At 41.6% G+C, this 26,637-nt stretch overlaps 1 protein-coding gene across 1 annotated transcript; it reads right to left on the reverse strand.

Annotated features, from left to right (window-relative positions):
* Nucleotides 1-2,398: 2,398 nt before the first annotated feature.
* On the reverse strand, nucleotides 2,399-7,553 carry irg1l (immunoresponsive gene 1, like; the record flags this gene model as incomplete). Its single annotated transcript, XM_080840401.1, has 6 exons — nucleotides 7,531-7,553; nucleotides 6,624-6,678; nucleotides 5,857-6,044; nucleotides 4,892-4,984; nucleotides 4,034-4,239; nucleotides 2,399-3,329 (listed from the first exon to the last, which is right to left on the reverse strand). Exons 1-6 carry the CDS (start codon nucleotides 7,546-7,548, stop codon nucleotides 2,399-2,401), a joined length of 1,491 nt encoding a protein of 496 aa, XP_080696527.1. The 5' UTR covers nucleotides 7,549-7,553.
* Nucleotides 7,554-26,637: the final 19,084 nt, after the last annotated feature.

Genomic DNA, 26,637 nt, shown 5'->3' on the forward strand with positions numbered 1-26,637 from the left:
TTGCCACTTTATTTTATGTTAAAAAGAGTATAAGCACTTGTGAAATTGATTATAATCTAAAAACAGGTCAGAGAGGAATGGATGATTTCTCAATGTTAGTGATGTTTCAAAGCACAAAATTAAAGCAAAAAAATAGGTAATAATACGTGGCACGGTGGCTCATCAGGTGCTTGCACTGCCGCCTCACAGCAAGAAGTTCCGGGGTTCGATTCCTGCATTGGGCGCTGTTGGTAGTGGATGCATGTTCTCCCCAGGCCTTCAGTGCTCAGGTCCCAAGAAACAAGACTAGTTTGTGTAATTCCATATCTCCCGGGCCTTTGTGTGTGGAGGTTGCATGTTCTCCCTATGTTCACAAGAGAAAAAAGAGCTGCAACAGAAAAACATAAAACATGCAGATGAACAGAACACTCTCCTGTCCGTCCCTGACCAAGACGGACGGATCACTTCACTTGGTCCCCGGGCGCCTACAGGCTGCCCACTGCTCCTGGCTGCCCTGGAGGAAGGTCGGTCCAGGATGGGAAAATGCAGAGGAGAAATTCACTGCAACCTCGGCCTGTGTGTGTGTGTCCTGTGTCCCTAACCAAAATGCATATGTGTGTTGCTGTGTGTTGTTTGTGCCACAATAAATTGACTTTAACTTTGATAACAAAGCAGACGTTGGTCTTTCTTACCCTTCAACTGACTTTTTATTTTAAACAGGTACACGCTTAGTGGCACTGGCAAGTTATCATGGAGAATATTGTACTCTGAAATCTCCATGAATCATTTTGTGGTTACTAAGCTGTTGTCTTCAAGGTCCACATATATTTTTATGTGCAAATAAATAGTCTACGAAGATGTTATATGTTGTTGTTATTTTTTATAGAATGATAAGTCATTTTACATAGTGACATAGTAAATTCTGATCAGGGGTGGATTGGTAGATATAGGATTGGACAGCATTGGACGTTAAAAGATCTGGTCACTGTGTGATGTACCTGATTATTAACACAAGGAATTTAACATCTGTTCCTGTATATAGTGTGAACGCCCAGCGTTCCAAGCGACACAACGAGGGTGTTATTCAGTATAACAGGTCCATTTATTTACTCAAACTCAAAACACAAAAGCCTTTAGCCCACAGGCTTGAACACAGAGTTATTAGAACCTTTCCCTCGTCAGTCCTGCTTAACTCTCTCTAAACTCTTCTAACCAACTACCTGCAGCTCAGGAGCCAAACTAGTTTAACAATTTGCACCTGAGCTTGCAATCAGTGGATGGCCCGACCTACCGAGTCCCCAGAGCACCTCCTAAGGGTCCTAGAGCCTGCCCCGTATAGGCCTGCTAAGAGAATCCACTAACTCTTAAACCTCGTGGAGAGCAGCTTGGGGTACCACAATAGGTACATACAAAATGTGTTTAATTTGTTATTGTTGTTTTGTTAATGTCTCTGTCTGACAGACTCACATTTATTCCACTTAGCTTACGTCCGTCTGTGTTTAATTTATGGCTTAACTTACAGCCGTCTGTGTGTAACTTATGTCTAGCTTACGTCCGTCTGTGTGTAACTTTGGTGGCCACAAATTACTAAATGTAGAGTTTTTTATTTCCTCAGAATATCATCCTGAGCTTGCCATAATGAGCCCTCATAATGAACCCCTGAGATTGTGAGGAATGCCGTGTGTGTGGTCACTTCATATATGAAGCATTGAGATGAATGAGACATCACAAGTTGGAATTTACAGATAATTTTTGTGTATTTATTCATTTAAATATGTTGACAGAAATAAAGGTATATAATTATAAAACAACGATTAAGCCATCTTTACAATGACAACAGAAGGTGCAAAAACCTACTTACAGAGACCTTCAAAGTAGATGTGTATTAACATGACCATTCACCTTGCATCTGCACAGTACAGTACCTTTAATTCAGTTTCAAGACAGGTCAATGATTATACCAAAGGACACATTGAAAGAGAAAATATCAAGTGTTCTCATTAGCTTAGCTACATTTACCCTGCAGTCAATTCATAGCATGACAACAGTAACAACATCAGTCAAACAACCCAACCACCAAAAGTCATTTTCACAGGCTGCACACACAAAAGTCTTCATTTTGTTTTGTCCGATATTGACTAATGCAGTGGACAAGGAGAAACTGAAAGCGATGCTCAGTAATCTGCTTTCTGTTATTGCTACACACTGGACAGACAGAACATCTGGGTTTGGCTTCAAGGGAGTGATTCAGTGTATGGTCTGGTTTGAGGAAGAGGAAGTAAAGCAGAAAAGCCACATTTACAGCATTTGCACAAAGCAAACCAAACCATGGAGTGCTTAAAAAAACCCACTGGCACCAATGACCAGGATTGGAGATTCTGGCTCCCACACTGGGAGGGGGACTTGGGGAAGTTGCTGCTCACTGGATCTGGGTGAGGAGGGGCTGGCAGTCTCCCAGCTGATCCAGCTGCTCCACTGCCTGGATGAGCCCCTCGACCCGCTCCTCTGGGAGCACGGTGCCAGCGTTGCTGCGGAACTTCTTGCGCAGACTGTCATTGCTCAGCGGGTTGCGCCAGTGGCCGTAGAAGGTGTCGCAGCGGCCGAGCAGCACGTCGCCGCCCTCCAGCGTCACCACCACCTCGCCGTACATGCGGTCGAAGTTGGCCGGGTTGTCGGCAGGGTGCTCCACGCGCACACGGGCCAGCAGCGCACGCAGGTCTGGCCGCTGCATCGCCTCGTCGGAGAAAGACTGCACCGTCACCTCGCCGTCCAGCAGCGCTGTGCAGGCGTTAAACTGGAAGGAGTGGCGGGCCTGGTGCTCCGACTCCGGGAATGGACGGTTGATGTACTTGGACGGCGGGACCCGCAGGAGGACCTCACGCACGGCCGCCGGGGCCACCCGGCCACCCGTCAGCCCCACCAAGCTCTCGTGGACGGTGGCAGCCGCATCGGCCACCCAGTGCATCCCCAGGTGGGCTGGGAAACGCTTGAAGCCCATGTCCTGCTCCTCCAGCAGGAAGCTGTGGGGCTCGTCATTGTCAGGCAATGGCAGGGCCTTTGGGGCGTAGTCCTCGTAGAAGGCACTGAAGCCTGACACCCCGGGGACGGCGTCCAGCACCAGAGGGCTGGCCTCCAGGCCTCTAGAGGCCAACAGTGCTGCCTCCAGGCCCAGGCGGGCCGCGTTGCCGATGTGGAAGGGCTTAGACTGCGTTGCGGCGTTAGCCATGGGCGCACCCGACAGTGAGGCGGCGATGGCCATGGCGTGGCTGCACTGAGCGTGCTCGAGGGAGAGCAGGCGGGCACAGGCCGCGGCGCTGCCCATGGTACCCACCACCGTGGGAGGATGGAACCTGGAGGAGCAGGGAAAGAGAAGCGAAGAGACAGAAAGAGAGAGAAACAGAAAAGAAGAGGAGGGGAGGGCAATGTGAGAGAGGTGTTTTGGAATCACCCACCAGAAAACCATGGGCTAAACAAACTGTCCCAGCTGGGAAGACCATTGCTTGAAATAGGACAGGTGTGTTTTTGTAAGCCTCTCTTACTAAATTACACAGGGCACAAACCTTGTTGTGCAGGACTGAGTGGACCTTTGTGAGTATGTTAGAGGAAATAACAGATTAGGCAGGATTTTTTCATGTCCTTTGGACGGAGAGAAAGAGGTCACTGATGGTCATCCGGAACTGCAGAGGTCTGTGTAAATACTTGTCTGAAGGAACTCTCAGTAACTTCCTCAGCGTAGCTAAAATTGACCAAACGGCCTCTCCCTACTGGTCTAGTGTGTGTGTGTGTGAGACAGAGAGAGGCAGGTACACGGAGTGGCAGGAAAATGCCAGTGTTGTGGACTATGTTTGCATGCACACACTGAACCACTCTTGAGTTAATTTAAAAGTGCACTCCTCTTCTGGTTTCATTTACAGAGACTGCTGTTAATGCGATCTCGCAATCTCCTATATGTATTTAGAGTATATTAACTAAACGAACACACACTGAACAAGATGTTGTGTCTAGTGGACCGAAAAAAGAACTAAAGGACCCCATTCGTTCCTCCTTCACTGACCTTTTTGGGATGTTGCGAGCCTCATTGGAGAACCTCAACAGCCTGCCTTGGACCTCGATGCCCACGTTAAACGCCAACAGGAAGTCTAGACCGCTTGGCTTGCTGTTGCTCGGCAACATATCGCTGATGGCCAATAGGGCGGGCAGAACAGCACCAGAGGGATGGGTGGCAGGATGCCAGGTGTCATCAAAGTCCATCGAGTGGGACTGAGGGGTAAAGAAACAAGTCAGAGCCACTTCAAACAAACCCCCTCATTCTCCCTCTGCTCTTAGTCTTGGCCTTGCTCTTAAAAACCAAATGTTGCCCCAAGTCTCAGCACTATTTTGGGCTAGCCTGGTTCCTCGAGTCCTCCAATGTGTTTCTCTACTTGGTGGGAGTCTTGGCGGAGCTATTGTACAGGTCAGGATATGGTTCTGGTGCTGTCTGGCCCAGGGTGAACATAAACACACCCATAGGCCAGAACCTGACCGCAGGAAAGGGTGAGCAAGACTAATAACAGACCCAGGGAACTTCATGCTCGGAATCAGTAAATAGATATTACAAGGGAACATCTCTAATATTTCCTGACTGGGGCGTTGACTCACAAATGACACATAACCTCTCTGTTATTAAACTCACAGGAGGGATATTTCTCTCTTTCCCCAACAATCATTCACAATCCTTCCCTGCCAAACACCTCCAAACCACCACCATTACATTGCTGAATGCTTGGCAGTGCCACATCTGTGAAGATCATTTGAACTTAATGTGGCAGTGATTTAAGAATTGCCCACTGGACTGGGTGAATGCCCATGCCTGCCCTGTCTGTGCCCCTGTACCCTGTGAGTGTGAGGTGCAGAGAATCGCTTTGACACTCACTGCCACGCCATTAACGAACGCTGCCAGGGTCGGGGAGAGCCTTGTGTTCTTGCGGCCGTACACAGAGCTGATGTCATCCGGAGCATACATGTGCTGAGGACAGAGAGAGAGAGAGACGTTCATAAACTTCATTCACTTGTTGTGCCTTGGCAATCCTGAAAATGTATTAGTCATCCTTATAAAGCCCTTTTTGAATTTGAGAGAGAGAAAGGGAGGGGAAGAGAGAGAGAAAGAGAGAGAGACAGAGAGAGATAGAGAGAGAGAGAGAGAGAGAGAGAGAGAGAGAGACAGAGCGAGAGAGAGAGAGAGACGCTCTGCAATTGCTGGCTACGAGACTGGGGCTCCAGGCACACAGGAAAAGGCAGTTGAGACAGGTCTTGGCTGCAGATAGCGCACACACACACACACACACACACACACACACACACACACACTAACACACACATTAAAGACTGCACTGGAATGGAGTGTACTCTATAAAGCCTAGAGACCGTCACTCAAATGCCCAGCCTTGAATTCCAGGCTTTATGTTAACAGTGAGGTCAAAGAGACATGGTGTTTCTATGAGCGCTGGAAAACATGCTTGCAAAAAGGAATAGTTTCATTCACCTGCTATGCAGACTTGGCAGTATACAGTTACAATGGGAAATACCTGGAGTTCACAGTTGTAGTGTAATAATAGCCTATTATATTTCTGTACACAAAGGTGCCATTGTAACTATTGTCATTACAATTACTATTACTATAACACACCATTTCACCATTGTGTGCTGCTGTTTCAAAGGAAACATATTTCTTTCATCTAGACAGTACATGACTATGACTGTTGATATCATCTTTCAAAACAAAACATGAGATCTGAAATAAACTGCAGTAGGGTAGAAGGGTGATCTAACCCCCACTCCACCCCACCACATCAGTCACCAAATGAAACCCAACACTTTGCACCTGGTTTGGCGACCTACCTGGCAGTGCTGCAGTGCCAGCTGAAACACCTCGGTGGTGCTCCCGATCAGGCCCACGCCCAGGCTGTCCAGCACCATCCGCTTGCTGCGCTGGAGGACTGTGGGGGAGAGGTGCTGAGGCTGCACCCCCTGGATAAAGCGGCCAAAGCTGCTGGTGACTGTGTCCTCTGGGGCAGGACGCTCCACCACTGTTGGGGGGGGAGGGGGGGATTAAAAGTTTGAGATGAGTTACAACTGAATGGCTAGAGTAAAATGTGAGTAGAAATTCCACTGGCCTCACCATTGGATTCGATTATAAAACAATTCTCAATGCATTTTGCCCGTCAAATAGCACTCATTTGAACTCTATTTTCCCTTTTTATTAAACAGCTATTTTATGACTTTAATTACTGTCAATAAATATTATAGTTTACTGCATTGTAAATAAAACTTCTATAAAAAACAGTCTCTGCTTCTCTGTTCAGAATCACTTTTCTTCACCATTATCACTGTACATCACACTGAAAGGGGTTTCAATTAGCCTCTATGTTTAAATGTCAATTACTTAATTTTACTGAGGTGAAATTTTGTGGCACCTTTGTAAGGGCACATGGAGGGAGTGTGTGTGTGTGTGTGTGTGTGTGTGTGTGTGTGTGTGTGTGTGTGTGTGTGTGTGTGTGTGTGTGTGTGTGTGTGTGTGTGTGTGTGTGTGTGTGTGTGTGTGTGTGTGTGTGTGTGTGTGTATTGTGTGAAAGAGAAAGTCAGACAGAGAGAGAGAGAGATCTTACCATCCAAAGCTGACTTGTGCAGGCCGCGAATGGCTGACAGGGGAGTGATGGCCTTCTGCAGACAAACAGGAACATTAACATCACCACTAATACCACTAACATAACTGTGTACATTCCACACACAACAGCATGACAAACAGGTTCTCCAAATACCTCTTCCTCTTTGAAACGGAAAGTTAAAACGCATGATCTGGATTCGTCAGAGAATGTGATGACACCTCTCTTTCACTACCCTCAAGTTTATGTAAACCATCCTTAAGGGTTATTATCTAGCTACTCCTCCCTTCAGACACTTCATCATAGAGGAGTATTGTTCAGCAGATCATGTTCCCTGAGGTACGGGTGTGAGGGTGGAAAAACTCGGTGACCCGGTGTTTTAGATTTCGAGATTTGAGATTTGGTGACTCGTCTTTCCTCTGTGTGTCAACAGGATTTAATCTGCTGTGACAAGAAGTTACTATTGTTTAATGTTGTAATGTATCTCATCTGCATGATCAAAATAGCTACGGCATAGTTTAATCGGTGTCGTCACACTTCCCATATCTGAACATGACGGCTGAACACAGATGAACAGACACAAGAAGTTAGAAGAGGGAAAAAAAAGGAAAATGTAGTTTTACCAAATACTAAGCTTGCCAGGAGAGGACCACAAGAATGCAAATACGCTACAAATACCAGAGGCTTGGCATGCCTTACACAGCCTCCCAGTACCAACTGTTAACACACACCCTTGCCTCACAGATATGTACTGCTGTTCCTCCCTCATGAATAAAGCAACATAAAAAAGTACATCACAGAAAGAAATGATAGAAAAAGAGAAAATAGTCAACACAGAAAAATACACACACAACTGTCGACTCATCAACTCAACGTTTTTTCATCCCTTAATGATAGTATGGTACCTTACCTTTACTTTGGAGAGCATGTTGTCAGTTCTCTTGTAGAAGTTCAGTAAGACTGTTCAGCTGAAGTGTTGAGCAAGTGCTGCTTGTGCCTCTGGAGTGCTGGTTGATGTGCTGCTCTTAGACTTGGGTCCTCTTCAGTTTAGAACTGAAAGCCATCCCTTATTTATAGTCCTGGAGTCTTAAAGGCTATTGATATGGCTCAATACTGGAACTTCCAGATAGCTTTGCGTTTTTTTTTCTCCCCCCATCACTTATGGGTGGGATTAGTCCTTGTTACCACCGGAAACTTATTGTAAAGATGAGGTCAGTCTTCTCTGAGAGGCAAAACCTGGTCTAACTCCTCCCTCTCCATGTGATCTCGTCTCCTATAAGACTATTAGAGCATCTTTCACTGTATCTTAGAGCATCTTTCACAAGACCTGTACCCTTGAGACTCAGCACCATCATCAGGTAAATCTCTTCTGTATGTAAGCTACCTGTTCATGTTCAAAGTATAGTTGTTGTCATATATGTATACATTTTATATGTTTGCATATCACTATAATACAGATTTTTAGTCATAATACAATAATGAAAGTCTGGCAGCTTGTATATAAGATACAGTATTGTAAGATGAGAAAATGTACTGTAAAATACATGCAATTTGATGATTGATATTTATAATATTGTATCATTTGTAAATTATTTGTGCATTAAGTAAGTAAATAAGTATACTTGTTATCAAATTAGATACATTTTGATTCGAAATTACTATTAGCATAACATATAAAATATTGTCTTAAATTAAATACATGCATTGTAGTCGTCTGAAACTGTACGAAGTATGTAGAGATCTTTTAGAGTACGGTAAGCAGATTTAAGAAATATCAAGTCACAAACCAGATGAGTGTCAGGCAGGAGAACACACAAACACACACTCGTGTTGCTCCCGCTGTGGAGCAGCACAATGCACCTGTGTGACTGACAGAGAGGAAACCACCTCTGAAAAAATGACACCTGTGTGAGAGGGAGAGAGATAGAAAGAGAGAGAGAGAGATGGAGAGAGTAGACGGGGAGGGAAGGAGAGAGAGAAGGAGGGAGAAAGGGATGGAGTGAGAGCAATACGTGAGAGAGGAGAGAGAGAGGCAGGGTGGTTAGACGAGGCATGTCAAAGTGGAAGGTGGAAAGGAAGGCTAGCCATTTTTAACATCACTCTGAATAAATGTTTGTCTGTATGAAACAAATTTAGGTTTTATTCATAAAAACAGTGTGTTGTGCAAAATAACTCATTTTCTTATAAATCTGTCAACTGGAATAAGAAAGTCCTGTGAGGTTATTTAAGTTTCAAAACAGGAATGAGTCATGTTAGTGTTTGCCATAATTGTTCTAACAGTTACAATACTTAACCCTCAACATGATCACTGTGCGAATTTCAGTTTTTCTTTTCAAGAAATGCAATAAGTAAATAAAACCTTTACAGCAGCAACATCATTTTGATAAATATTGGAAATTAATCAAACAGCTTCATTTAAAATTGTTCTGAAGATGCCTGGACACTGATTTTCTATGAACCAGCCTAAGAAACCAATGCTTTCTTGTTTGACATGTAGAGGGCGCTCTATGCTGTGTCCACTGCTCTGAAGAGAAGAACATTTGTTCTGAATTGTGCTTGGAGAGGGTGCTAAGCCAAGTTCCTTCCAGTCAAAATGTAACATCCATTAGTGACTAATCCAGATGGGACAAGGACGTTGCTTCTATAATGATATGTTTTAGGGTTAATATTTAACTTGAGGGACGGCTTTGAGTACAATTCAATCGAGGAAGTACATTTTTCGTTTTGTGTTAATATTAATCATTGTATAGCTGTCAATGTCATTTCCTGGTTTAACCCTCTTGTTCAACGGGAATTTGGTTTGATATTTAACTTATTATCACTTGCCTTCTCATGTAGGAAGAAAGAAAAAAAAAAGTCCAAATGGCGAGCGTGGATGGATTCCCTGCCAGTTTCTATAGTGAGCCAGGTGTTCTTGGGCTTCTATCTAACGGCATCAGCGCCTTCCTAGTGCTTCTGCAGAACTTCCATGGCTTCCACACTGGTATCCTGGCACAGGGAGTAGAGGACATCCTTGCAGGTACTGATGACGTAATCACACGGAATTTTGTCTTGCCAATGGCATAATAGGTGTATGTAGGTACTTCGTCCTATTGCTGTATATAAATGTTTTGAGGATATTTCGCAATGGCTATCTCCACTGACAGCAAATACTAAATATAAATAGTTCATATTAGATATATCTAAAATATTAATTGTATTATTAATATTAGTATTGTTGTGTGTGTATTCCTGATGATGACCTCGTCTGGGTTTGGAAATTGCATAGTTTCTTTTTCATACTACTCATTCAGGTAGGACTGGAAATTCTTGTTTTGCATTGATAATTATCTCATGATATTCAGTCTTGTTGGCTTTTTCTGTCTATAGGTGTACAGCTCATCCTGATTGGTGGCTTATGCCAGCTTGTGGCTGGCTTCCTGTCCTTCCGCAAGTATGACCACCTCGGTGGCACCGCCTTTGTTGGCTATGCCGCGTTGTGGATGAGCTACGGCGCCACAAGAATCTTCCAGGGTGCTGTCACGCCCATCTCCAATATCACATCCAACGCCTCTGTAGTGACCGAAGAGACTTTTAACATAAGTGAAATGGCCTTCATGATGAACACCACCATACCCGAGTTCTTTGTCGCCAAGTCAGCCGTCGCTGGGCTGCTCCCCTATATCATCCTCTCCTTCATCCTGGCCTTCTGCTCTGCCACAGTCAACTACATCATGCCCTTCGTATTCGGGGCCATCACTGGCACCCTGGTGTTCGAGGCGGTAGCCACCATGTCCGGCCCCTGGGCCTTGGTTGTGGCTGGAGTCCTGGAGCTCCTCATCCTTCTCTTTGCCATCTACGGCTCGTCCGCCCTCCTCATCAAAGGCCTGGCGCAGCGCTACATCCTGAAGGGCTTTGGCAACCCGCTCTTCAACGTTCTCCTCCTGGGGACGGCTAACACCAGCAACTCGCAGAGCATGGGCCAGGAGAAGAAGAAGAACACCAAGTATGCCGAGCCCATGGCGCTGGGCTACTTCTGCGACTGTGTTTCGCCGTTCCTCTTCGCCTTCTATGCCTTCCACTACTTCCCCTCGTTCGCCGTGGGCGCCGTGTGGATTTCCATCAACTCGGCCTCACAGCTGCTCTCCAGCTTCTACGGTTACCTTCGTCAAGACACCTACCACGCCGCCAAATATGGCCTCCACTGCACCTACTGGCTGGTGAAGGCCTGGGAGGAGTTTGTGGTGTCCATGATGATCACACAGGAAGATGCTGCAATCGGCCGGCTGGGAATGGTGGGCGACTGGTTCTTCGTGGCGTCAGCCATTGTCCTTTGCATAGTCTGCCTGAATATGGACACCCTGGAGCTGTTACACAACCTCTCCTTCCTCCTGCTCACTGTCTCCACCATTTCCCAGATCCCGCTTGACGGCTACTACTACTTCTTCGGCGTGGCGTGCTCGCTCTTCACGGCCCTGTCGTTGTACGGCACGTTCGCCCGCCTTGTCAACTCCATCGCTGAGAAGTCGCTCATCCGCGTCGGCCCGCAGCCCGTCTCTACTGCCAAGCTGCAGGCGGCGCTCAGCGGCCTCAGCAGCTGCACGCGCTCCCTGACGAAGAAGGAGTTCTCCGAGGGGACTCGCTGTCAGCTCCCAGACGCCCTCTTCTACTTCACCAATGGGATCGCTGCCCTGTCGGCCATCCACGCCCAAGACCCGTCCCCGGCATTCCTGCACATGACTGTGGCTTGGGTCCTCATCCCCGGTGCCATCATCCAGGCCTTCGTCAGCCGCCTGCAGGTCCAAGGGGGAAAGCGATTCGGCTCAGTCATTCCATTCTTCTACGCGGCCGTCTGGGCCACCTGGACCTGGTACAGGTTTGCAGGTGATGCCCCCTTATTTGTCTGTCATATGTTTTCTATATGTTATAAATGTAACTAAATCTCACATTGACATACTTAACTGTAATGTGTTTTTTCTGTTGTGCTGTAGGACATCTTCTGCACATCTTCCCTGGAAATGCCCAAGGATTCTCAGCTGGGGCCGTGGCCTTTTTGGTTGTAAATGGCTTCATTATGCTAATGGGTAAGTCTTCCGAAAACTCACTTAATATATTTATATTTAAGTATGTTTGTACGGTCTTAAGACTCTAGATCTGATATTCATGGTGAGGTTTATTTGTGCTTTGTCTGCCTGCAGCTGCATATGGGAATCTGGTCCTGTTTGCCCTGACCATCATCATGGAGGTCGTGTTGGTGTGTTTTCTGCTCTCCACTCTAGGGACTCTGCCCTACCGGCTGGAGAGTGAGTTGCAGACTTTACACTGAGATAACATTTTAATAGTGGTGCAGATTGTCAACATATTGGAAAAGAAAGAAAGAAAACATGATTACTGAATGACTGAATCTTTTTTTCTCTCTTGCAGTTGCCATGCTTGCCATATTTTCTATTATCTGTCTGTATGGGGCTTTGGCATCTCTTGTAAACTGTATCTTCAACAAAACTCTTATTCCAATGGGACCAGCTTTGCTCAAGGTATAGTAGAAGGTTTATTCTTCAAGAGCACTTTCAGTTATTCAGTCAGGACAATTTAAGGTTTAAGATGATAAATTCCAGGACATTTAAATAAAACCAGACTTACTGATAGACATTTAGCAGATCAACAGATCAATCAAAGAGGCAGTTGAATCATCTGACAGATCTTCATGCATTGGCTTTCAACACTAGAACAAGAAGAAGAAGGGAGCTGCCTCTGCCTCGAAGCCTCCCTGTCCCGTCCCAAGTTCTCGTCTGACGAGCGGGATCATGCAGATCGCAAAAATGCTGGACGAGGGCGGCGTCTGTGGAATTCCCACCGATACGGTCTACGCTTTGGCCGCTTCATGCAAGAACCCTGCCGCCATTGAGAGAATTTACAACATCAAAGTAAGAAAACAAATATATTCACAGAATGTATGAATCCTATACAAACCGCACTCAACATTTGCTTCCTGCATATTTGTCTGGGCCATTTAGGAAAGAGACATTTATGGCTCTGTGATTATTAAATAATGTACTCCAATTAAGTCATAGGAGCTTGACATCAGAACATGGACACTGTGGTAACACATCTCTCCCTCAACCCCCCCCCCCCCCCCCCCATCTCCCCAGGACCGGCCATCTGAGAAGCCAGTGTGCATCTGTATTGCTAATGTGGAGCAGCTGGTCGCAGCCAAGCCGCCCTTCAGTCCTCTGCTGTGGGAGTTCATGAGGAACGTCTACCCTGGGGGAATTAGCTGCATCATTGCCAAGGGAGACTGGCTCTACAGACTCGGTGAGATTCTTTAAAAGTTTAGTTGAGGTGATTTTTTCCTTGTGTTATAAAAAGAATGCTTAGAAGACCAAAGTTAAGGAAAACCTCTTTCATTGAATCCTAGCTTAATCCAATTGATATAATGTGTAAACATTCAGAAAGTCCGAAGACCTACACATAAGGATTCTCAAAGAGCACATACTGTACCTTGATCAGCAGTCCGTAACAATCCTGCATTTACTGACATCTAACATCTACTTTGATTTGAATAATAACTCCGCTTGCTTGAAATATACACGTAGGTTTTAATTTCTATGGTGGTTTTTGACTGATGGCACATGGACCATGTTGTTTCAGGTGTGGGTGGAGCATATGACCGGGTCGGCACCAGGGACAGCATCATGATCCGCGTGCCCGACCACACTGTGACCATGCACCTGTGCACCCTGACCGGGCCTATCGCCATCACCTCCGCCAACCCCAGTGGGGAGCCCGATAGCCTCCACCACGACATGGTTGTCTCGTAAGTACCTCCTGAACTTTCACGGTTCATACTATACCTAAAACGTACCTTCAAAATAAATACATTTATGCAACATACCTACACTATACTCACTATCAGTTACACTGTAACACTGTTGTATGTTTACTTTTGGGCTCTATACTACCGACCCACTACCTAGCTATAATGGCTTACTATATTCTCTGTCGGTGTTGACTTCTGAGTGGTTACCATGGCTTGCGGCATGTAAGACCCATTCTTGCTGAACCTATGCCTTTGTGCTGAAGTGACAACATCAAACAGCTTCTCAACACCTATCTGTCTCTCTCTGTCCGTATTTACCTTCCATTGTGTTTGCATTTAATCACATCTTTGTCAAACATTAGTCACGATATTGTTTTATTCTTGCTATGAATCGACTTGTTATGTTCCTTCTATAGAGTCTGGCAGCAGCCCTCTGTGTTGACGTAGTCTTTTTAGTCAATAATGCGAGGCGTAGTTTTTCTTTTATGTTGGGTTCCTCGTTAAAGCTAATCTGGCTACAACAGCCTGATTTTATCTCCTGGGCTAACTGGGCTTCATCTGAAGAGAGCCATGGCTGGGTTCTTCATTATTTCGTCATTATCGTGAGATAACCGAGAGTAATTATCATAAGAGAAACATAACTGGTCATTATGCAATGTTTGCACAGATAGTAACACCCATTTACAATGTGATATATCAGTGAAACATGATTAGCTCGACCTAGAGACACTTTTCACAAAGTTCTGTGCCTCGCTCTTTAATCACAGTCAAAGACTCAACATTAAAGCACTCATTCTTGTTCGAATTACAAATGGCTGATTGCTGGCTTACAGGGTAGAAATGGAAACTTGATGCGCTGTGGACTTAAAGTGTGTTTTTTCCTGTCAACAGTCGCCTGGGTCACAAGCTACAGGGAGTTTTATGTGATGGAACCTCAGCTGAAACGGTTGCCTCCACTGTGGTCAACTGTCAGAAAATCGATGAAGGTGAGTTTGGTAGTGAAACATGAAATAACAAAGAGTGGTATTTTACATTGACACAAAAATTTGACATTTACATTTTTCACATGTACATTATATTTAGTCACTAGATACTTTTATCCTTATCTACTTACCACTGAGAAATAAAGCAAGCAAGAATAAATAACATAAATTAAGAAATTAAGAAATTACTTTTTTAGACTATATGAGATCTTAATGTTCTGACAATGCATCTGACGTCTGATAATCACTGATGTATTTTTCTCCTTTTGCAGGGATCATTACATTTGTTAGAGAAGGCTGTGTTCCTATTGCCAAGGTTAGACAGATATTTGAGAAGGTGAAGAACAGCATGGCATGAAGCACGTCACTACACTCACAACACAACACTAAAATAAATATTTCTTGTTTTATTTCTTCAGTGGGATGCTTTTATCTTGTGTGTATTTGGTGGTGTTTACTTGCCATTGTAGTTGTCTCCATTGAGCATGTGCTGGGCATATGTACTGAGAGCTATTTGTTATATAATACTAGTCTTCTGAGTGTTATTATGTAATACAACAGTTGCCAAAGATAATGAAGGTCTTATATAGATTGTAACATATGAAATTAGTATCTCATATATGATATGCACAACATGTACCTAAGAGACAGGTAATCAATGCAATAACCAAAAGGGCGTGCACTTTACATTCAGGTTATCACAGCATATATGTCTTATATGTAAGTAATGTCTTATTATTATATTTTTGTGCTTTTAACATTTCTATTTATTGCTGTTTTTTCGGTGTAATAAAACTATTTGTATGGAACTTTCCTGTGAAATAAGTACTAATTTATGATAGATATGTCCTACAAGATGGTGTCAGTCACGTCCACATCTATTATAAAGCAAAATCTGAAACAGTTTTTCCAGACCATAACCTGAGAGTGACCTCACAAATGTGAATATTGAATGCCCTAGGCTTAATGTGTTACTGAGACCTTTATAAAGGGCCTTTCAATTTATACAGTGAATAATGCAATCCAAAGCTAGATTATATGCATGGTACACTATACTGAATGCAGTTTATTTTAAGTGAAATAAATGTATTGAATATGTTTGCCATATATATTCCATTACTTGGTTAATAATTTTTTTTGCCACTTATTACATTGTTTAATTGAATTTTGACCATTACATCAATGTATTACTATATTATGAGATGCACAATGGCACATGAAAACATAGAATGGTCATTTTACTTCATACAGTTGGATGAGATATTTCTTTTCTAAAAAAATGTTTTCCCTCAGTATCTTGACTCTTCGATTCTTTGCAGCAGTGTTCCTGTGAAACAGAGTCTGTACAAATTCCAGATACCCTCGCCCGAGTATGCAGTTGCAATAGATGAACACTCATAATTTTTCAGATGTTCAGAGGGATCATGTCTAGAAAAGTCTGAGCGAACTGTGTACCTGGCAAACAAAGGAATTGCTAATAGGGGCAAAACTAACATCTAACAAAAATAGTAACTAAATACTTTGCCAACAAACACAGCCTTGCACAACTAGACTCACAGAATTAACGCAAACACGTCTTTGGTTGTTCTGCAAAATCCGTCAGTCGTGACAAAATATGATGTCTGGCATGAACAGGGTTGTGAGGGCTACTTTAAAAATGTATTCGATTACAAATACCCCTGTATTTTATTCAGTAACCTAATTCAAGTATCACAATATTTAAGTAATGTAACTTGATTACTTTCCATTACTTTTGGATTACATCAATGCCAAATGTGCAAATGAAGACAACAGAAGACATCAAAAAGACATCAATAAGATGTCTTTTAAGCGTATATTCTGTAGGTCAACAGCACAGTGTAACCTTAGAAAAGACAATGAGGCAACCTAGTTTTAAGAAGTAATAGCCTGGTACCAGCCGAATCTAGGCCTGTCCTCCATTTGAGTTCGGGAAGTTTGGTCTGGCATTGCTCCGTTGGGGAGGAATTATACCCGACCAGAAGCTGTTCAGACCAATCAAATTGTCAGGGCGGGCTTTATACAATGATGGACAGATGATCAACAGGAACGTTATCAACCACGTCACCAAAGAGCGCTTGGGTTTAATTGGTTTTCAACAAACATGCCTGCCGCTGGAGAGCTGAGATGTGTAGATTCGATTCTGTTTTAGAAGACATCGACAGCGCATTCATTTTGAAAGAGGAACAGAGAAACGTGATCAAGGATTTGTCGATCAGAAAGATGTTTTTGCTGTCATTCCTATGGGATTCGGTAAAAGTTGAATTTATTAGCTGGCCCAGATGGTCTACGTTATGGTCGTCCTACGTTGCTCTGATTGGTTGTAGGTATATTCAATTGAGAGAACAGGCATTTTTTCCCCCTGGTTCGGTTGAAACACGCCCCATAATCACAGCCCAATGGAGCAGTATCAGACATGATCAGACATCATATTCTGACTAGAATTATGAGTATGACAACGTCAGGCTAGAGTAGTATAGCATAGTTTTATAGTTTACAAATGCTGTGTGAATGTTGTTTACAGTTTTTTACAATTGCTAAAACACATTCTTGAAACAGTCACTCATTTTCTCTATACTCTAAACACAAAACCTCATCTTCAAGCACTATTTACAAAACCTCTGAATCCTCTTGCAAAATGAAACTTTCGCCTCAAAACAGTTTTACCTGTGCTCAAAATCAAACACTGCTGTCAAAACATAAACAAAGTGTTCAAAATTATATACACTTTCAATCAGTCAGTAAACAATACACCAAAAAATAGAAAACACACTGTTCAAAACATATAGTTCTCAGGGAGAAGTACATTTTTTTTTTACCTCAAAACAAATTTCATATTTATCTATCATTGACTTTTGATGAATGAAAACATGTTCTCTCATAGTAGCTAATGTATCAGAAATTACTACTTTGCTTTGCTCTAATTTGTGTTGGTTCTTTCTCCTTCTTGTACCCCTATACGTAGTACTGTACCCTGCATCTCACTACTCACAACTCACTCTTGTTCTTTGTTGATATGAACCTGCAACCAGTCAAAATCTATTGAGCAATCAGTACTGTTACAGTTTTTTACAATTGCTAAAACACTAAAACCCACTGGGTGAACAAAGTTCTCAGTTGCCTGAACTCATGAAGCTAATTGGGCAGTCTGTTGTCAATACCTTAAACTATTTATCATGGTACAACACAATTTGCAGGTCTCACTTAGACTTTTCAACAAAACTCTTAACACATTATCAGTCTTAAAACACATTCTGCACTCTAATTCACATGTCATCCATACTGGTAAACACAAGTGGCAACAATCAAATACAAATAGAGAACAAATGTCATTGACTGAACACAACCACTCAAAATTGATTTAACTTGTATCAAATGATGTGACACAACCAATATGAGCCAGTTTAGGGAGCAAACAGGTTGTTGAAGGTGGGAAGGAGAAAGTCTGAGAATGAATAGAAGAAACAATATTAGGGGAGGACGTTGACGTTGACTCCTTTGATTTGTGTCCCTTTTACTGTGGTAGTGTATATTGTAGTAGGCCTACAGTGTATTGTAGGCTGTATAAGGACAAAACGTAAACAAGTTATATGGCCCTGAACATTGTGCTTTCTATTTGGTACAGTAACAGTACTGATTGCTCAATAGATTTTGACTGGTTGCAGGTTCATATCAACGAAGAACAAGAGTGAGTTGTGAGTAGTGAGATGCAGGGTACAGTACTATAGGGGTACAAGAAGGAGAAAGAACCAACACAAATTAGAGCAAAGCAAAGTAGTTTGTATAATACATTTATAATACATTTGTATAACTACTATGAGAGAGAACATGTTTTCATTCATCAAAAGTCAATGATAGATAAATATGAAATTTGTTTTGAGGTAAAAAAAAAAAAAAAATGTACTTCTCCCTGAGAACTATATGTTTTGAACAGTGTGTTTTCTATTTTTTGGTGTATTGTTTACTGACTGATTGAAAGTGTATATCTTTTTGAACACTTTGTTTATGATTTGACAGCAGTGTTTGATTTTGAGCACAGGTAAAACTGTTTTGAGGCGAAAGTTTCATTTTGCAAGAGGATTCAGAGGTTTTGTAAATAGTGCTTGAAGATGAGGTTTTGTGTTTAGAGTTTAGAGAAAATGAGTGACTGTTTCAAGAATGTGTTTTAGCAATTGTAAAAAACTGTAATGTACCAAATAGAAAGCACAATGTTCAGGGCCATACAACTTGTTTACGTATTGTCCTTATACAGCCTACAATGCACTGTAGGCCTACTACAATATACACTACCACAGTAAAAGGGACACAAATCAAAGGAGTCAACGTGGTGTTTACTTGTCCTCCTCCCCTCACATTGTTTCTTCTATTCATTCTCAGACTTTCTCCTTCCCACCCTCAACAACCTGTTTGCTCTCTAAACTGGCTCATATTGGTTGTGTCACATCATTTGATACAAGTTAAATCAATTTTGAGTGGTTGTGTTCAATCAATGACATTTGTTCTCTATTTGTATTTGATTGTTGCCACTTGTGTTTACCAGTATAGATGACAGGTGAATTAGAGTGCAGAATGTGTTTTAAGACTGAGAATGTGTTTAGAGTTTTGCTGAAAAGTCTAAGTGAGACCTGCAAATTGTGTTTTACCATGAGAAATAGTTTAAGGTATTGACAACAGACTGCACAATTAGCTTCATGAGTTCAGGCAACTGAGAACTTTGTTCAGCCAATGGGTTTTAGTGTTTTAGCAATTGTAAAAAACTGTAAGTGATAGTCACGGTAACAGTGGGCATTTAACTTATATGTAGCCAAACCCGCTTTGTTACAGTTATTCACTGTTGCTAAAACCCGTTTTTCAAAACAATAACGGCTTTCTCAAAACTGCACACAGAAAACTGAAAACCTCACACACAAAATGCTAAACCTGACACTCCCTTTGCAAGATGACTCTTTGCTATCAAATCTCTTAACTGTTCACAAAATGGAACTCGTGTTTTCATTTGGTACACACAGCCATATTTTCAAAACACACACACATACATTAATTTAGTACACACAGCTAAGCATTTGCTGCACACTACCAAGCATTTACAGCACACAGAAGTACAAAATTGATAACACAATCATCGAATCACACCATATGAATGACAATGACTCATTGAGCCATTTCTCCTTTTGTAAAATGTATCAGTGTAGGCCTACATTTTTCATAGTCAAACATAAAACAGCAATACCTTTGTTCTCACAAACCATATTTACAATTTCAGTCTCCTGTTCCACCAAACACTAGATTGTACTGACATAAAATTGTATACAAAATGCTTACAGTTTTCCTCAATTGCGTAAAGCATGCCTCGTTTTCTCAAAACTCTAAACACAAATCCCAAAACAACTAACAAAAAATGCAAAACCCTTTATACCTCCTGGAAAATGCTACTTTGCTTTAAAAAAATATTGAAAGTGTGTTTTCTTCCTCCACAGTGTGGTTCTCTTTCAGTCCAGCAGAATACAAATACTGTGAGCACACTATATTCTATTGATATGCAGTATTACAATACACAAGGCAAACAGATTTCGTACTTGTTCTCCATCCTGAAGGTTCTAATGAAAAACCATGAAAACATGGTCTACTACAGCGGCCCAAATCTCATTAGAGATGACCTTTCTCCTTCTTCTTTCTCCTCCTCCTCCTCCTTTTTCACCTTGTCCTCATTCTCTTCCTCCTCCTTGTCCTCCTCTTCCTTTTCTCTGTCCTCCTACTCCTCCTCCTTCTTGTCCTCCTCTTCCTTCTCTTTGCCCTCTTCCTCCTCCTCTCTCTCTTACCCCCTCTCCTTCTCTGGTTGTCGATCTTTTCAAATTTTTCAATAGTTTACCAAACAAAACAGAGGCTCAAGACACTTTTATGGTGCAGTCCTCACTGCAAATTGGTCAAAAGACCTGAAAGTCTAGAGATTTGACTATTTGTGCCTTGCAGGTTGATGCTTTGAGATTTTACTTGAAAATTGTGTGCAACAACAGAACTTTGTGTACAGTGTTTTGACAACAACGTGATGTGTAATTGACATCAGTGTGTTCACAAGGAAAATCAGAGTCTAATGCAGATAAGGGAGTCTTAAGTATTTCCCTCTTGGGGCGAGCGATTGATACATGACGTGAAGGTTGTGCAGATTGTGCCGAATTTTTGCTTTTTACTTCTTAACAATAGTGAAAAACTGTAATATACAGATGTTACTCACACTTCACGCTAAAACTTCAATTAAACTGCCACGAAAATATTTCTTGTGTTTTAACCACACACGACAACCCCATGTTATCACAGTCCCCCTTTTTCATTACGTTAGTAGACATGCAAAACTAGAATAACAGGTTGGCTAACCAACTTTAACCTTGGCTAACTGGATGTCTTACAGACGTCAGCAGTGTGGGACTTTTCTGTAAATAATTTGACGTGGAATCCTTGGATACGACAGCTTTTGCACTGCACTGTTATGTTCTTCCCACTTTCAGTTTTGAAGACTAAATAGTGCTGTATTTCCAGCCAGAGAAAGCATTTATTGAACTCAAGGTTACCACTAAGCGTCTTTGAGTACCTAGAAAAGCGCTATATAAAATTGAAGTATTGTTATTATTATAATAATTATTATTATCATATAGACTTGTAGGTCTTTCTGTTGTCTTCACGTTAAGTGTTGTAAAGTGCGCATGTAGATACTACTATAATGTTCTTAATTACTTAACTAACATCTAACATAAATGGTAACTAAAAACTTGCCAACAAACACAGCCTTGCACAACTAGACTCACAAAACTAACGCCACTGTACCGGTAACTATACTGGATTACAGTGACCTTTTTTTGGATCATAAACCAGCCAATGACAATCAACAGCTTGAATGACTATAGACCGTTTACTCTTATACCTGTCATAATGAAGTGCTTTGAGAAACTGGTTTCACAGCACATCAAATCAACCTTTGAACTGAATCAGTTTGCTTCCAGAGCAAACAGGTCCATGGAAGATGCCATCAATGTAGCCCTCCACACTGAGCAACCTGGAACTCCGAGGAACCTATGTTAGAATGCTCTTCATTGACGACAGCTCAGCATTTAATACTATCATCCCTGACATACTAGTCAGCAAATTAACTGCACTAGGCCTTCCTCACAAACCGCCCACAAACTATAAAACTCGGCCCCCAACTCTCCTCCATCATCAGGCTAAGCACTGGCTCTCCACATGGTTGTGTGCTGAGCCCACTTGTACTCCTTGTACAATCATGACTGTACTCCGACCCATCCGACCAACACCATCATTAAATTTGCTGATGACACCACCGTGATCGGACTCGGATATAAGGAGACGACGAATCAGCGTACAGAGATGAAGTACAGAAACTGACAGTCTGGTGCTCAGACAACAATCTTACTTAACACCACAAAAACTAAAGAATTCATTCTAGACTACAGAAGGCAAAGTGCAGATCCGGCCCCACTCCTCATCAAAGGGGACTGTGTAAATAAGGTCCACACCTTCAAGATCCTAGGAGCCCACTTAACAGATGACCTCTTATGGTCTGCCAACACCTCAGAGACAGTCAAAAAGGCACAGCAGCGATTACACTTCCTGAGAGTACTCAGGAAAACAACCTGGGGTGTAATCTGATGGTGGCCTTCTACCGCACCACTATCAGATGTGTACTGACCTACTGCATCTCGGTGTGGTACTCCGGTTGCACTGCAGCAGACAAAAGAGCCCTCCAAAGCGTCATTAACACAACCCAAAAAAATCACTGTCTGCTCACTGCCCTCCCTGGAATCCATTGCCTGCTCCCACTACCTTAACAGGGCCAATAACATCATGAAAGACTCTTCTCAACCAGGCAACCACCTTTTTACTCCTCTGCCCTTCAGGTAGACGGTACAGGTCCTTTAGAGCAAGGACCACGTGTCTAAAGAAAAAAAATCAGAACACTAAATACAGACATGCACTTAACATAGAATTTGATTGTGCAATGTTAACACACTAATCACTTTATTCACTGCAAGTCACATATGCCACCTCAGTCACCTTACACATATGTATAAACAAAACTGTTTCCATATTTATTGTAAAGCACCTCAGGGAAGTACTGTTGCTGTATTTATTGTTCATCAGGGAATTTCTATCTATACCACACTTTGTTGAACTCTTAATATACTATATATTTTTAAGCTATTCGTACTGTTTTTAGATAGTTGTCATATTGTTGTGTTACAGTGGCGGTCCGTGCATTTCACGACTAGGCCTTCAGCGATGTCCTACACGAAAGTTAAACTGAGTGAATCCACCTCTTAATACCATCATTATGACGCCATGGCTCTCGAACCATATATTTATACAGAAAGGCAGTTTATGTGAGCATTGCATCGTCGAGTAGGCTACAACAGACTTTATTAATATTTCCGGAGCATTTAAAATCAATACACCCGTATTAACAATACATTAAGAGTAGTAAACTCTCAGTTATATGATCGCTTGGATATTACTGTCACAACTTAAAAATAAAAGGCCATTTTCAGGGATTAGTCTACAAAGTTTTATTAAGTCCACTGAAAGTAGCCTATGTGAGCTTTAACAAGTTTGTCCACTAAACATCGCATTGTCCCACCTGCAAAGCAGTTTCACTACCCGATCCTCACGATATCCAGTTTTTCTTGAAGGTTCCGCCACTAAACATCGCATTGTCCCACCTGCAAAGCAGTTTCACTACCCGATCCTCACGATATCCATTTTTTCTTGAAAGTTCCGTCTTGAAAATGGCGTTGTAATTGTATTAAAAACTGGAATGATCAAGTTGGTGTAAACTAGTTTATTTGAGTTGGTTAATGTAATTATATTTAGTCTTACCAACGTTTTCGCTATGTGTACGTTTTCGCATTTGCCAACTAAACTGAGCACTGAGGCAATGCGTCAGTCTGCCTCAGTATCAAATCAAAGGACGTTTACGTGTCACGTTCAACGCGAGGCCTTCTAGCTGGCCCAATGTCGCCAACTCGAAATCTGATTGGTTATCACAACTGTCTGTTTCAGTTCATTCAACTTACATTTTTTTACAATTGCTAAAACCCTAATAATTGTAAAACCCTACAATTGCTAAAACACTAAAACCCACTGGCTGAACAATGTTCTCAGTTGCCTGAACTCATGAAGCTAATTGTGCAGTCTGTTGTTAATACCTTAAACTATTTCTCATGGTAAAACACAATTTGCAGGTCTCACTTAGACTTTTCAGCAAAACTCTAAACACATTCTCAGTCTTAAAACACATTCTGCACTCTAATTCACATGTCATCCATACTGGTAAACACAAGTGGCAACAATCAAATACAAATAGAGAACAAATGTCATTGATTGAACACAACCACTCAAAATTGATTTAACTTGTATCAAATGATGTGACACAACCAATATGAGCCAGTTTAGGGAGCAAACAGGTTGTTGAAGGTGGGAAGGAGAAAGTCAGAGAATGAATAGAAGAAACAATGTGGACAAGGGAGGAGGACAAGTAAACACCACGTTGACTCCTTTGATTTGTGTCCTTTTTACTGTGGTAGTATATATTGTAGTAGGCCTACAGTGCATTGTAGGCTTTATAAGGACAATGCGTAAACAAGTTGTATGGCCCTGAACATTGTGCTTTCTATTTGGTATAGTAACAGTACTGATTGCTCAATAGATTTTGACTGGTTGCAGGTTCATATCAACAAAGAACAAGAGTGAGTTGTGAGTAGTGAGATGCAGGGTACAGTACTACGTATAGGGGTACAAGAAGGAGAAAGAACCAACACAAATTAGAGCAAAGCAAAGTAGTAATTTCTGATACATTAGCTACTATGAGAGAACATGTTTTCATTCATCAAAAGTCAATGATAGATAAATATGAAATTTGTTTTGAGGTAAAAAAAAAATGTACTTCTCCCTGAGAACTATATGTTTTGAACAGTGTGTTTTCTATTTTTTGGTGTATTGTTTACTGACTGATTGAAAGTGTATATAATTTTGAACACTTTGTTTATGATTTGACAGCAGTGTTTGATTTTGAGCACAGGTAAAACTGTTTTGAGGCGAAAGTTTCATTTTGCAAGAGGATTCAGAGGTTTTACAGTTTTTTACAATTGCTAAAACACTAAAACCCACTGGCTGAACAAAGTTCTCAGTTGCCTGAATTCATGAAGCTAATTGGGCAGTCTGTTGTCAATACCTTAAACTATTTCTCATGGTAGAACACAATTTGCAGGTCTCACTTAGACTTTTCAGCAAAACTCTAAACACATTCTCAGTCTTAAAACACATTCTGCACTCTAATTCACATGTCATCCATACTGGTAAACACAAGTGGCAACAATCAAATACAAATAGAGAAAAAATGTCATTGATTGAACACAACCACTCAAAATTGATTTAACTTGTATCAAATGATGTGACCCAACCAATATGAGCCAGTTTAGGGAGCAAACAGGTTGTTGAAGGTGGGAAGGAGAAAGTCTGAGAATGAATAGAAGAAACAATGTGAGGGGAGGAGGACAAGTAAACACCACGTTGACTCCGTTGATTTGTGTCCCTTTTACTGTGGCAGTGTATATTGTAGTAGGCCTACAGTGCATTGTAGGCTGTATAAGGACAAAACGTAAACAAGTTGTATGGCCCTGAACATTGTGCTTTCTATTTGGTACAGTAACAGTACTGATTTCTCAATAGATTTTGACTGGTTGCAGGTTCATATCAACGAAGAACAAGAGTGAGTTGTGAGAAGTGAGATGCAGGTTACAGTACTATAGGGGTACAAGAAGGAGAAAGAACCAACACAAATTAGAGCAAAGCAAAGTAGTAATTTCTGATACATTTGTATAGCTACTATGAGAGAGAACATGTTTTCATTCATCAAAAGTCAATGATAGATAAATATGAAATTTGTTTTGAGGTAAAAAAAAAATTGTACTTCTCCCTGAGAACTATATGTTTTGAACAGTGTGTTTTCTATTTTTTGGTGTATTGTTTACTGACTGCTTGAAAGTGTATATCATTTTGAACACTTTGTTTATGATTTGACAGCAGTGTTTGATTTTGAGCACAGGTAAAACTGTTTTGAGGCGAAAGTTTCATTTTGCAAGAGGATTCAGAGGTTTTGTAAATAGTGCTGGAAGATGAGGTTTTGTGTTTAGAGTTTAGAGAAAATGAGTGACTGTTTCAAGAATGTGTTTTAGCAATTGTAAAAAACTGTAAATGAATTGAAACAGCCAGTTGTGATAACCAACTAGAATGCGTTTCGTGAACGAACTGCGAGAGTGTGCTTGCTCTGTGACAGAGAGAACAAGTGCCAATGAATTAACATGTATTTACATCTACTCAATCAGTGTAGTGGGGCCTTCTTCCAATATATTTTAGCAAGCAACCAAGCTCAACCATTATATTTTGGCTCCACTGACGTTTAGACATATGAGGGTATCTTTGTTGTTCTGTTTTTGTTTGTTTGTTTGCTTGTTTATTGTGAAAGGGTCTAGTGTGTTACATTTGGTCATAGCCTAATAGTTCCAGAGTTTCGTTATACTGACTTACTGAGCTAAGTGAATTGTTGAAATTGTTATCTTGGTAAAAGGAAACATCTCTGCAACAATATTGGAATGAATGCGGTTACATAGCCAGCTTTACTTAAAGTTTATTGTAAGATAGGCCTATATGTTAGACTTAATGCAGTTCTCTCTCAACAGTGATGTCTGGCTTGTTATATGTTTTATCCATATAAGGAGGGGGCAGCTAAACTCGAAGACTCTCAGAAAATATCTAAAGTGTAGCTCACTAAACTAGAAATATATTGAAATGCCATGAGATGTAGGCCTACCACTAACCATTTCACATTTACAGACATAAACCTATAGACATGACACAAAACATCTTCCAAAGACTTTATTATCTCAGCTGCATTATTCAGTAGCACAAAGTAGTCTATTACATTCATATTTACTTCATGTAACCCTGCCATCGCGATACAACACCTTTTTGACAGCCTATATAGCCTAATTGCAAAATTAAATATATAAATAAATACTACACTGAAATAACGCAAACAAAGTGAATCTACAGTGAGCCAACGCTCGTCCACTGACAGTGTGGAAGAATGACAGCGACGTGAGCCAGGCCACATTCCAAGATTACGTTACTAGAAATGTCACTTTACATGAGCTTT

Source organism: Sprattus sprattus (assembly GCF_963457725.1).
Source record: "Sprattus sprattus genome assembly, chromosome: 6".
Taxonomy (NCBI): domain Eukaryota; kingdom Metazoa; phylum Chordata; class Actinopteri; order Clupeiformes; family Clupeidae; genus Sprattus; species Sprattus sprattus.